Below are 13,957 nucleotides of genomic sequence, written 5' to 3'. Positions count from 1 at the left end.
TAGTGATTAATAACAATGATAAGTTTATTTATGTACCAGCAAATCTGTTTGCATTGTTTTGGACATTTTCCCTGCTTCTACGCCAGACACTTACAGTACAGTAGCATACAATATCTGTATTTGGAGAATGTTTTCAATAAAGAAGAGCACATTTTTGAATAACATATTTACAAACAGCCAAAATAAAACAGATGAAACAGAACAGAAAAATAATTTTACATGTCCTTTAAGTAGTATTTGTCATTTGACAAAGCACAAGATGCGAGGATAAGAGACAAGCCTACATTACACTTTTCAGTGAATCATCAGTCAAGTGCCACAGCAACAACAATGCAAAGAGTGAACCGAAGTCAGGTTACGGGTCATTGACGAAAACAAAGACTTAACTGATAAAACTGGGGACTCACTGATAATGAGAACCGTTAGGAAAGAAGAATTACAGTTTAAGACAAAACAGAAATCACACTTGTTAGCGTCTCTAAAGCTGAAAATAAGATGCTTTTTGATTCCAGACAAAAATAACTTCACAGTGCAGTGTAAAACAACGAGGTCAAAAACAGAACAAATTATTTGTAGAATCTGCTTATGCAGCGTCATTACATACAGGATGTCTTCAAGTTACTACGTGTCCACACTTAGAGGAAAATGTTTAATGTATCATGACATTTCAGGTGACCAAAACTGAACTTTGGGATAAGGTAAATGCAAAAGACAGTGACCATTGGAAAAACCTATTGCAAAGAGGCCGTGTAGGTTCATTCAGGAACTCGATTGCAATCTCGAATATAAAGCTTCTGCATGTAAAGCACTGTGCACTGAGAGACAGGGCAACTTTAAGCAGTAGCTCAGACAAAAGGCATTCAGAAGGTTTAAAGTTGCATTGGGAACCATAGAAGTGTAATGTGGTCCTAAGGATTTTCTCCTGCATTTACGAGGTTACTTTTTGTGTTAGATCCTGATTTACGATGCCAACTTTCCACGCATGCTCATATGAATATTCATACGAGACACTGGCACGCTGCAGCATCAGATTCCACCACAGACTTAGAGACAGGGAGGAACAGCAGTAGAAATCAGGTCAGAGACTGTGGCGAACAACTGTCTGCGCCTTGTAACTTGCATTAATATCTTTATCTCTCTTTGCAGCCAAAGAGAGAGAGAGAGAGAGAGAGAGAGAGAGAGCGACACGCATCTCCTCTGCTGCATTGTTTGCTGAGTGGTGACCCAGGGTTCTGCTGTTCTCTGGCGCCCTCATGTGGAGCTGACCAGGGCGATCTGCTGCACCTTGTCCAGCTGTGTCAGCAGCCGTTTCATGCGGTGTTTGAGCTGAGGCAGACGGGCCAGAGGTTCTGGAGGCTCCAGCTCTCCGGTGTAGTCCAGCCAACTCTCCAGTACTGAGGAGCAGAAAAAGAATCAGGGATGAACACATGGTTACTAATGATGTGGTTCTCTGAACGCACAAAGACGGTACACACAATTCTTGTGTGTTTTGAAATGCCGAACTAAGCTAACACAGGTATGATGCAATCCTCCCAGCTTGTTACACATGGCAAAGACCTCTGTGCTGTTGCATAATGTCACGGCTCCTCAAAAGCAAATGTGTTTACATTCAATTCATGACTGAGTATTGCTAATGTACACATAGATGGTTTGATGCACTTGTTCGAAGTTGCTTTGGATAAAAGCCTCCGTTAAATATGTGATGCAATGTAAAGATATAAGCAGGAGTCATCTTCACCTATTTAAGTCCAATTAAATGAGATTCCCCATCCTATTCAAGACACATAAACTAAAACTGTCAACTACAAGTCTTACCATCCAGTTCCCGTTCAATGAAGTCCATCCTGTGTGAGACTTCATCCTGGACTGCATCTATGTGATCCAGCAGATTGATCTGCCACTGTTGATGATGTCTGCTGTTGTCTGCAGATTCTTCAGTATCTCTCCCATCCTCCACGTTCATCTCAGCCTGGGACCATGAGCTACCCAACAAAGCCTGAAAACGTTCGAGTGAGATCATCAGACAAGATCTTCATAAAAGCCAGAGCTCAGACCTGATAATATGAAAGCTTTGCAAAATCATTCATACACTGAAGACACTGACCTGTCCCAAGGAACATTGAGACAACAGTGATCTGGTTAAACTTTATAAAACATGTTATCTATATTCAGAAGCTTTAATTACATCACATAGAGAATGTTAACTATTTCAAAAACAATTCTGCAACTAGTGCAGTATTTTGTTAGTGGCTGCAACAAGACATCCTGCAAGTCTTTGATTCCTGCCTCTGGCTGACATCTTCTCCATAGCAACCTCTGCTAAGGTCACGGACACTGTCTGACCAACTGATTTTATGAGAAATCAATTCTCTATTTATAATTTGCAGTGATCTGCTGATTAATATCATACAACATTTTGTGTGCTTATACTTTTTGATATTTTCAGGAGGTGTGGGTGTTATTGGTTAGTTCACTGCTCTTTAGTGACAATTCTAGCTGTAATTTAAACATCCTTGTCTGCTGTGGAACAAACCCCAACCTTGTTATTGTTTGCTGTTGATTTGGGCTTGTCTGTCTCCAGCAGGCTCCCGTAGCGCTGCTCCCGTTCCAGGAGCTCCTCAGTGCTTCTCATGCTGTCCTCCAGCTCTGAGCCCTGTCGGGTCTCCACCACCAGCCTCTGCTCCACTGCAGGGTAGTACGCCCGCGGTTTCTGATAGCAGTGTTCACTGGTAATGTACGAGTCTTGGAAGGATGGGAAGGGGGAGGAATAGGATGACGTGGAGGTGGCAGCTGTAGCAGCACGGCTCAGTTTCTCCAAAGCGTTTGACATTAAAATTTCTCCTCTGCTCATGTCCTCATCTGGAGTCGCGGGAGATGGAGCTGCGTCACTGCCCCGACATGAGTCAAAGCCAGTCAGTGACCTCTCCATATGTTTCCATGGCTGCCGCCATAGCTGCAGGTCAGGATGTGTGTTGCTCCTTAGGTGAAAAAATGTAAAAGATCAGACCACAGTGTTACCTTCACATAAATATTACAACAAAGCTGAGATGGTTCAAATGAAATTACCCAGGACAAAAATAATTTCTACCACAATCTTCTTTCAATTTACAATCTGTAGGTAACAGAAAAACACCCTCAAGTCTGTTCATGCAGTTCCTCTGTACTCACTGTAAGACGTTCATCTTGAGCTGCAGTCCATTGAGGATCTCGACCACGTGGTGTACGTCTCCCAGCAGCTGGTGGGTGGTGGTGATCTTCTTGGCGTTTTGGTGAGAGTAGTTCTCTTCCAGGAAGGAGAGGCCATACATGTGACCATTGCTCAACCACTCACGATCATACCAGTAGCGCAGACTCTGTCTTTGACCTGATGGGGATAAAGAAAATTGCATTAAATCAAAGATAAAAACGATCTTTCTACTAGTTTGACGATAAGTAAAGCCACTGTTGGGTTATCAAGTGTCTCTTTAAGAATGAGGCTGTCGTCTTACTGTTACAGCTGCTAAGTTAGTGTGCAACACTTATTGGCTTAGTGGAATTATAGATTGCTGACACGGAGACTCCATATGTAAAAACAGTACGTGCGTACACGTACACCACACTGCAAGCTTTTGCTTGGTGCACAGTGAGTCAAACGTCCAAACATTCCAGACCAGAAGCTGTTAACCCCTCCTTGTTCTACAGGCTTCAGCCAATTCAATTTTTTTTTTAAAGAAGAAAAATTATTAGTCTTAGCTTTAAGTAGGTTTACTTCAATACCTTCAAACACAGTGCCAAGATTTTAGGGGTTCAAAAATACTTGGCTACTCAAATCAGAGCTGAGACTTGGCACTTTTATGAAGGATCCATTATTTTATTTCAAATTTGATCTGCTGAAGCTCAGAACCTAAACAGCAAAAAGTGTGTAGCTGTCCAAATATTTCCGGCCCTGGCAGTACAATTCCTCAGTTCTCAGGTATAGAGGCATAGTTCTATACTTGATCTAAAAATAAATACCTGTGTATTCGTCCACCTTGAAAAAGTGTCGCTACACTCTGACACTTAAATCTGTTTTTCTTTCCCCATTTAGCTAATACAGCTGGTGTGCAATTATGCAGCTCCTGATTAATGTGTTTACCGTGGAGACACCTGAATGGCCCCTGAAAGCCTGTAAAATTTAGATATTGAGGCCATGTAGCTAAACTACAGCCTGCTATTTTTAGCTTCCCAACAATAAATGTTAATCTGAAGCACAAACATTCTGTTGTTTTACAGAAGAAAGGTCTCTGTTTACCACAAATTAGTTTAGTGTAACCTGAGGTAAACATTGTTCTCTCAGCAGGAAACTACACAACCTTTTGATGCATGGCAACAGAAAATGAAGGCAAAATTATATGGCAAAGAAGAAACTAGTCTATGAATTAAATAAATAATAATAAGTTAAATATAATGAGTTTTGAATAAGAATAACCACTGCTCACTGGGAAACAGTCGTCAAATAAATAAACCAAACACGAGTAGTGACAGACGTTGGATCAAAATGGCTGTTTGTTGTTTACCTGGTGGGTCTCTGCAGATGTAGCAGGTGTATCTGTCTGGAACATTTTCTTCCAGCAGTCCCATGCAGGTGCCATGCTGCCAACACAAACAATCTTCACACTGAGGGAAGAATAAGATATAAAAGTTTCACATTCATCAAAACAATTTTTTAGAAAGAATACATACACTGACAAGAAGCAATCAACAAGCTTACCTGGATCATGAAGTCATTCTCTTCTTCCACCTCACAGATACATCGCACTATCTCCTGGTCACTGGTGTCCACGGCACCAGAGTCCACACTCAGGGGAGGTGTGGTGACATCCAGATCCAACCCAAAGTCATCGTCACTCCACCCACAGCTGTCCGTGGACCAGTCACTGATACTATCCTCATCTATGGTGCAAGGGACAAACAGACCTATTGGTTTTTCATGGCAATTACCCAACTTTTCAGGATTTTGCTTTCACGTAAAGTTTTAATTAAATTGTAGCTCAATTAACATTCTTTAACTCTGAAAAAGATGTTGCACTATGGGTTTTATTGGATGTTTGTTGTTTCCATGATGAAGCAAGCCATAGCAGCAAAGAACAGCTCAGAATTCAATCAACCAAGCGAAACAGCTGTGTCCGCTGCTGGTATCATTACCACCACCAAGGAGGATAGGTTCTCATTGCTAATTGTTTGTTGTCTGACTGTCTGAATACTCGAAAAATAAAGAGTTAATTTCCATAAAATTTTGTGCAGGGGTGAGGCATGACTCCACAAAGCTCCTCGTCAATTTTGGAGCTAATCCAGCACATATGGACAGATCCAGGAAGTATTTTTTTTTATTTTCTTTAACATGGTGAGATAGGGTGTTAGCCTTGGTGGAGGTTCTGGTTCTGCATGTAATTAGCAACAATATTTGGACACAGATGTGTTGCAATTTGTACTGAAACATCCGCCTGATGGATTGAATTCAAAGGAAATAGAATGGAGGGGAAAAGAGGCCATGTACAGTCACACACACACACGCACACCGAGTCATCAAGATACCCACCATCCACATGTATCTGCTCTGTGTAGCTGTATCCAGGCCTGCCGGGGTAGGCCTCAGGCTTGTGATTGTGTGGGGGGGGGGTTTTGAGTGGCAAATGCAATTTGGACTGAAGACCCAATACTGAGATGTCAATATTCTCCTCACTACCTGTGTAGTCTGTTAATACAGGGAAGGGGGGGAAGCAGATGTAGAACAAAAAAGTCAACTTTGAAAATGCTACACAAACGCCCATCAGGAGGTGACAAAATGTGACACAACAAAACATTATGGACAAACGATAAGACTAAATAACAATCAGGGATACTCAATTTGATAAAAAAGCTATGTGGCCTGCTTTTCAGGCCTGTGAGCTATGGGAAAGGACCAATCAGTATTAAGATAGCCTACACGTGTGTGACAATGCTAAATACACTGGTGTGAATGTCATCTAGAAATAAGAGGAAATACTGTTTGTTTGGATTAGTCACGATCAGTGCCACAATATGTTCTGACTTCACAACAGCAGCTTGACTAACAGAGGTAAAAGAAATGAGATGGAGCTTTTTATTTGGCACAATAGAGTGTCAGAGGCCAGCGACAGATGTAACACTTCACCCACACACAGAGGCTCAGCCACCACACCAAGAGGAGTGAATAGAGCAATTCATGCGATGCAGGCTAGCCATTTCCACAATGTCACAGTGAGTGCACATGCAGAGCAGCAGAGATGTGAGGACGCCTGATGCCAGGGACCCCTTCTTACCAGACTTGGCCTTCTTTTTCTTCTTTTTCTTCTTTAATTTAATGCGGAGGAAGTCCTTCTGTTTCGGCTTCTCTTTCAGTTTGTCTTTTACGGACCCTAGGGATCATTAAGTGGAAACAAGTTAAGCCCTGTGTGAAAACAGCTCACGCTACAGGTTTCTATTCTACATGCAAAATTGTACTAGCAGACAACAGTGAGAGGGCAGGACTCTATGGGACACACAATGCAGTCATTTTCATACTGACCAATGTCAAATCCACTCCTTTCCAAATCCTTGTCCTGCTGCTGGCATCCATTCCTGTCCAGCTGGTTCTCCTTGCTTTTCTCCCTCAGCAGTGCCCTGAGCTGATGGCCCTGGGTGTTGACTGCTGGAGGGGCTGATGTGCGTCTGCCTGCGGTCTTCACCTCGCCACGGGGAAGCACAGCCCCGCCAACAGAGTCTGAGAAGGAAGAAGAAAAGAAAAAATCCCAAATATTTACACAAGAATGGAGGTACAGTATATTTAGCAGTGTTTTAGAGCTTTATGATTACAAATTACATCAAGTCACAATTCAGCCCCTCTGATTTTCTTGCTGCATGAAGGTAGACTGGGAACCAAAAACCAAGTACATTTTTATGTCCTCTTGCAGACTAGTCTGTCCACCTTCCATTCAGAGATTTCCACCTGACCTGAAACAGGTCGGAACAATCACAACCATTTACATGGGTCTATAAGGGGACTGATCTGACAATGACTGACACAGCTAAAACACTACTTTTATTTAAGAAATACTGAACACTGATCAGTGGAAGTTTCCATGACATTAAAATGTATTTTTTCAGCTGGGAACTACATTTTGTGAATTTTATTCCTTGATGAAATACATTAATGCTGGTTATAAAATCACATTTATTTATATATTTATATATATTTTTATAAACAACGGATCTCAATATGGCTCATAACTCCGCCTTGTGTTTCAATCAAGATGGCTGCCATGCAAAATCCTGCAGAATCCGCAGTATATAACAGTAATAAACATACTGGATGGTATATCATTCAGTATGTTCAACCTCATTTACTGCGTTTGTTGATATCTAAGTCACATGTTTCATAACTCTGACCGGCTGTAGGTCTATCCAACAGCAGTGTAACTGGAGAGGAACTCACGCATAGAGGCAGAGATGGTGCGCCTTCTCTTCGGAGTGTCCATACCGGTAGCTGGAGTCGGTTTCTCTGAGGCCCTGGTCTGGACGCTGCGCTCCTCCTCCAGAGGCTGCTCCTCGCCATGGTAATATTTCATATGGTAGTGCAGCAGCTTAGCCTTACGGAATGACTTTGTGCAGCCGGGAGCACTGCACTTAAATGGGTTGTGGTCGAGGTTGATGGATAGGACGGGAGGAGGCTGGTTTTTGATAACTCTGTACACTAAGACAATTAACAAAAAAGCATGTCAACGATGCATATCAAAGAATGTGTGACGACTGAATTTGTTTATTAAATGTTGGGAGGTACTCACGTGGTTCTCTGCTGAATCTGTTGGGGTTGTGGAAACCTTGCTTCCTCACCGCTATCAAAAAGAAAGAAAACACTATTTATGAACATGAACATATACACAGACACTATGGGATGCAGATTGCTCTGAGTTTCTCATTTTCACAGTGAATTTTCTTCATTAACACCTACGTTTCACAGGCTGGGGAGGGGGCACATCCACTATAGGCTGAGAGCTTTCTGATTGGATGTTTGGTTTCTTCTCCTCGTCTCCATTCGATTCTGTGGTTGTCATAGGGACAGACCCCTCCTCTGTCTTTGCTGACGTCTGAGTGGGTAACTCGGTGTATGGCTTGGGTGACTCTGTGTATGGCTTTGTTCCTTTCCATTCTGTCTCTAGCGGTTCCTCCTTCAAATCTCCATTTACACGACACTGGTCAACATTTGGTTTGTCGTCTTCCTCCTCCTTCACCTTCACTCCATTTGGGAGTCCTGTTGCCTTTTCTGCATCCATAGACTGATCTCCTTGCTCTGATAAGTCCTCTTCCTGTTTGATGGTGGGAGCAGCCTCGATCTCACCGTCTGTTTTCTTGCTCTTCTCATTGGACATCCCCTCTTCGTGATCCTCATCCTCACTGTTGCTGTCCTCCTCCTGGTCGGACGTGCTTCGTCGGGCTCGTTTGTTTTTGGGTCCTCCGTTCTCCTGAGGCCTCCGGTCTCTGCGGTTCGGGGCCCTCCTAACCATGTTCCTCTCAGAGGAGCGAGACTTCCCGCTACCAGCACTGCCTCTCTATTGGACAGCGGGATAAAAAGGAAGATCAGGAACAGGAAAAAATGAAAATAAAAAGCTCATGATGTGATTGAAAGAGGACAATATACTTAAACAGTGTCAAACATAGATTGATTATGGATATTTATGATTACATATTGTATTTACCTCTTTAATAAACGGCTTCACATGTATTTCTTTCACTGTCTGGATGACACCATCATAGAATTTCACAGTGTAGGATGCTGAGAGGGATAGAGCAGAACAAAGTAATGTAAACCATGTTTTACGTAAGCCTCAGCTTCAAGTCAGATAGACACACGTACAGACTAGTGTCTGAGCTTCAAGGGCTATTTTTCTTCTTAGGGACACATTCCCTCATTCAGATTTTTGTAATTGCGTATATGACAGGTCTACCTTTAGTCTCTCTTGCCAAAGACAGAGAAAACCATTTCGCTAACATTGAAGGCCACTCATTACCATGGTATATTTTCGAAATGACAGTTTGAAATTTTAAACTTAGCTTCCTGATTCAAAATCTTGTTCCTAAAAAACACAAATCTTAAATAACCAGGAGAAAATCTCTCTTCTGCCACATTAACTCGACTCAATCAACCTTACAATCATTAAATGGAAACATCATGGAGCAGTAGATTAAACAATTTGAATGAAATTTATTCATATAAACATTTGAGACCTGAAGTTATGAATACCCACCATCTTTATTGACTGAAATGACCTTAGCAGGGTAGAAACGGCAGTCGGACCAGCTGGCTAGGACCTTGTCATTCACATGAAAGCCCTAGAGGAAGGACACAGACGTTTAATCTCTGGCACACTGTAGGCACATTATTCAAATAACAGCAGAGGTGGAGCTGTTCAATGCTAACAAACCCTATTGTTATTATATGTATACTTAAATATTTTTAAACAACAGCACACAAATTTAAGTAAAAGAAAAAATACCAATCAAGATATTCAGATTAAGAATTCCTCCGCTTTGTTACACAGGGTATAACCTCAGTCTGATAAAAAAAAGGCTAGAGGTACCAAATGTAACCCATAGGTGGGGCAGTTTCCATATTTAACACAGGTCCGAACAGGATGAGCATTGTTCTTTATCTTACAGGTAGAGGAGCGTCGTCCGGCAGGCCCTGCCGCCTCAGCTGAATCCTCTCCACGGGTCTCAAGTAGGGACTGGTCCAATCAAACCATTCGTCGTAACGGTGGCTCCACTGGCGGTAATGTATCAGTACTTTCTCATCGTCGTAGTCAATCTTCTCTATGTTTCCAGCATACCTACAGGAAAAAAGACATCCAATAGTGTTCAATTGGGCCTTTGACTGACTGACAGAGGAGGATACTTCCACAGGATTAAGTGTCTTAATCATGTCAACGAAATAATGAAGGCAGTAAGTAGGGTGAAAATAATTAGTATTGTGATTGTATAATTCTTATGACTTAATATCTACTTTATTAGTTACACCAAGCCAGTGTAACAACAGCTAGGAGCCAATAGTGTGCCCAGGGGATGGCCAGTTAGCATCGGCAAGTAAATGGGAGCTAAAACGCTACAGCTGACCCGTGAGAGTTTGACAGCGACACATGCACCAATTTTGGGAAACATAACTGATGATATAAATAGTCTCTGCTGTAGCTATCACTGTGTGTATGATTTTTTTTTCCCGCTTGGACTCTTGTTAAAAAACTAAACGTGAAAAACCCAATAAATCATTATGTTGAATCGCAATATTTAAACTAATAATGACCTTTTTGTCCTACTACAAGGATCTGTGTTAACTGTAATTCTACCCTTTGACGTTTAGCACCCAACAGGAAATTGTCAAATGTATTCTTACCAAGTAGAAATACTCAGATTGGTTGATGTGAGGGGCGACACCTGGGTAGAGAGTGCATGAGGTGGAATTTAAACATCAGTGATAGCTTTCTCACTCGGTGTAAATTCTCCAGACAATGACTGGCTCTATTCATACATCTGCCCAATCGGACATTACAGGCACTTTGTACAAGAGAGCTGGAAGAGTTACAGTCCTTTCAATGACCAGTCCAACTGATTTTGACATCTGCATTCTAACATTGAGCTCCTCCAGGTAAAATGTTTGTAAGTAATGTAATGGTTAATGGAAGGTAATAACTGTTACTGCAGAGAGAGTTATCACTTTTTATAAACTAAAAGGCGGGGAGCACTTAATATATGAACAAAGTTTTACTTTACACACAAAAAGGTCACATGTCGTTTGATAAAAAAATGCTTGTGGAACAATCATCAGAGCGTCTCATTTGAATTTTTCCCAATCATAACCATAAAAACCCAGATTCATATTTCTGTCCTTCATAATTAATCCAGGTCAAAGGCTGGTTTCCTGTCAACTTGAGACCACACACCCATTACCAGCTGTTGTTTACTGTCAGGAAAGCAATGATGTAATAATAGGGCTTCCTACACTCACTCAGATTCTTAAGCGTCTCATGTTTGTTGACACACAGAATAGTTTGACCCAGGGCCCAGAGAGGAAGGCATAGGAGTTTACAGTGAGAGAGTGACGGAAGTGAACAGTAATATGGATGGAGAGAAATGAGCAAGGCCATGACTCACCAGTTTTTGAGGCTGTCTCTGGCCTCAAGCTGAGCTCCCACCTCAAATGTAATCCCTCTTCTGTTAGGGGGCGTCTTACTCATACTGCCCACATCAAGGCTCCCTTCCTGCACACACACACACACACACACACACATGCACACACATGTTAACCAATCAAGACTACATCTATATGACCTTGGACACACTACTAAGAAACACATTGTGTCTAGCCATGGATAAAACACACATGACTATCAAGGACTTTGCAGGCGAGCTCTCCCAGGCCATCTCTAACAATTAATCTACCAGAGTATGGTGGTAAATCACAGCTTTGCACCTGAGTAGCAATTTAGGTGAAAGTGAGCCACTCCCACTGTGAGGCAGCAGGAAAACTATGCAGTCCAGGCTGTCGACAGCAATCATACACATGCTACAGATTACACAAGGTGCAACAGTGTACAGGTGAGCCATGCCCCTCGAATGGTAGTGAAATGTGCAACTGACATCAGATGTTCAGTGATCTGGGAACAACCTCACCCAGGTTCCTATGAGGGTCCTGAGCAGTCAATACAAAAGAGGACTGATCAATAATATGGCAAAATGGGATTTCTGTGTCATAAGATTCCCCGTCGAGATGACACAATGAGAGGCGGTCCAAGAATGACTACGGTAACTTAGCATAGCTTTCCCTTCCCACTGTCAGCATCCATCTGTACAGTAGGGAACTAATAAATAGCAATGCACCAATATGTCTTGACTGATTAGCAGCATATTCTTCTTACATTGTTTGTGTAGTCGCATCAAATAGAGATTACGAGTCTGCAGCTGATGTTCAGCCCTCCAGCTGTGATGAACGGGCTTTGTGGATGAGGATCGTTTGTCTTACGCTGAGAATATCCTCCTGATAGCGACCCCTCTTATCGTCACACATGCAAACAGAGATTTCGGCTCCATCTATTACAAGAGGAATGGTTTCCGTGATAAATCTGGATGGCTTACTTTCCTCTCGGTGTGACTCGGTTCATCACTATAGCGGAGTTTCTGGCTTTCGGCGCAGCCCTCAAACCGGATGTCTTCGCACTACTCGGCCCACGTGTTTTCTGCTCAGTCGATTTCACGTTTAGACACAATGGGAGACAATGGGTCGGACGCCCCTATGACTAGCCACCTTTTGCAGGTTGATACCGATCGTGGTGGATGAAGCTGGAGATAAAAACATTTGGTATAAAACGCGAGCTTAATGAAATCGTGCATTTTAATGGCCTGCACACAGAGAGAGAGAAAGAGCCGGAAGACAGCGACCCAGGCAGGGCTCACACACGGAGTTGTAACGGTGCTGGTATCAGTCAGGAGCCGGATAATGATTATCTGTTACACCGTGACAATAAAGGGCGTATTGTGTAATAGTATGTAATGATTAATGCAACATTAGGTTGACGTTTTACTATAATAAACGGAAAACCTCAGCACCAACACCCTTTGATGTATTAAATACGCACAGCCAAGAGTCCCCTGGTCATAAGTATGAGCTGTTTTTCAAGCACAGTGGTAAGACGATGCCCCAGGACGCAGCTTGGGGTCCATTGTTAAACACTCGCAGCACTACGGACACTTTATTGTCCAGTGTTTTATAACCAGTGGGCGTAGCGGGAAAGCAACGGCGAATACGCAGTCGGCCAGGGCGAACGTGACTGGTCAGATCACTCCGGCATGGGCGGGACACTCGCCGTGCTAGCATCTGATTGGCCGCTAGGCTGTCATTCACGCAGCTCGTCGGGGCCTCGCGCTGGGCCTACTCTGAGACTTTTGAGCGAGCGGCGTGGAAGAATAATGAAGCTTCAAACTTCCCCCCAAGTGACAAAAGCACGGAGCCGCTGATAGTGGGCCCACCGGTGACGAAGCACGCGGCGACCATACGCCAAGGCCGCCCCGACACAAACACGACCAGGACTCGAACCCACGAAGCGTTTGATCGGCGACTTCGTCATGTTTGTTTTGAACTCGAGGAGCCGACACGCGGCTCCGCACCATCCCCGCTGCTGAAGCATCCACCACGGCGGGCCTCGCTCGCCGTGCTCCCGGGGCTCGTTTCGCTCTCAAACGCGGAGGGAAGAAGAGCCCTGTGCCTCCTACCTGTTCTCCGGTCACTCTCTGTCCGGCTGGCTGGAAAATGGTGTCATTTAATCCCGTAGAAGAGCAGGTCCCGCTGCCTCCGACTGTCTCCTCCGGATCACGCAGTTGAATTTCTCCCCCTTGCACTCACCACCGGCGCGGGCTGCGAGGCGCCGCACTGCGCATGCGCGACCAGCGGCCCTGATGTCTTCCGATAACCCGACAGAATAACATCGTAGATAGGTTACAAGAGCTGGTGTCTGCTCCAAATACCAGTGTTGTCTCTGTGTGTCTTCATACTGAGTATTAAACTCATATAACCTTTAATCAGGGTGAGGGCATCTGAATCATAGGTCCAGTGTGGAAGATTTAGGTGAAAGGAATCTATTGGCAGAAATTGAATATAAATGTAATGCTATTTGTTTCATCTAAATTGTACAGATGTTTTTTTTTACACTAGAATTTGCAGTAGTCTAAACTGGACAAACTAAACACCTTTCAGTTCTATGACGACTGAAGGCTGCCACAGGTTCTCTGTCATGTTTGGTTAGGGGAGGGGCAGGTGAGGGGTATTCAGTTGCAACATGACACCTAACCACTAGATGTCCCTAAATCTTACACAATGAAGGTGGAGGAAATAACAATTTATTATCAGCAGCAGCATCCTAACTTTCCTCTCATTCGTATTGATACATTTGGATTC

At 43.3% G+C, this 13,957-nt stretch overlaps 1 protein-coding gene across 2 annotated transcripts; it reads right to left on the bottom strand.

The window, feature by feature from the left end:
• On the bottom strand, positions 1 to 13,425 carry phf20a (PHD finger protein 20, a). 2 transcript variants are annotated; one of them, XM_053433092.1, is made up of 17 exons: positions 13,276 to 13,425; positions 11,161 to 11,267; positions 9,671 to 9,842; positions 9,261 to 9,345; positions 8,712 to 8,788; positions 7,967 to 8,564; positions 7,800 to 7,850; positions 7,451 to 7,708; positions 6,545 to 6,739; positions 6,300 to 6,395; positions 5,558 to 5,713; positions 4,730 to 4,911; positions 4,536 to 4,635; positions 3,169 to 3,364; positions 2,540 to 2,978; positions 1,816 to 1,996; positions 1 to 1,394 (listed from the first exon to the last, which is right to left on the bottom strand). In XM_053433092.1, the coding sequence occupies exons 2-17, from the start codon at positions 11,241 to 11,243 to the stop codon at positions 1,252 to 1,254; spliced, it is 3,012 nt and encodes a 1,003-aa protein (XP_053289067.1). In that variant the 5' UTR covers positions 11,244 to 11,267; positions 13,276 to 13,425; the 3' UTR covers positions 1 to 1,251. The 2 variants fall into 2 exon arrangements, with proteins under 2 accessions (XP_053289067.1, XP_053289075.1); XM_053433100.1 differs by lacking the exon at positions 5,558 to 5,713.
• Positions 13,426 to 13,957: the final 532 nt, after the last annotated feature.

This window comes from Pleuronectes platessa, chromosome 2 (genome assembly GCF_947347685.1).
Source record: "Pleuronectes platessa chromosome 2, fPlePla1.1, whole genome shotgun sequence".
NCBI classification, from domain to species: domain Eukaryota; kingdom Metazoa; phylum Chordata; class Actinopteri; order Pleuronectiformes; family Pleuronectidae; genus Pleuronectes; species Pleuronectes platessa.
Note: the sequence above shows the minus strand (reverse complement) of the source record. Positions and strands in the feature narration are given on the sequence as shown.

Excerpts from the sequence above, each read along its gene's own strand:
- phf20a (XM_053433092.1), bottom strand. The coding sequence starts at position 11,243 with ATGAGTAAGACGCCCCCTAACAGAAGAGGGATTACATTTGAGGTGGGA. Across the intron at positions 8,565-8,711 it reads TGAAGCCGTTTATTAAAGAG|AGAGGCAGTGCTGGTAGCGG; the intron begins GTAAATACAATA and ends GCTGTCCAATAG. Across the intron at positions 1,997-2,539 it reads CAACAGCAAACAATAACAAG|GCTTTGTTGGGTAGCTCATG; the intron begins GTTGGGGTTTGT and ends GAACGTTTTCAG.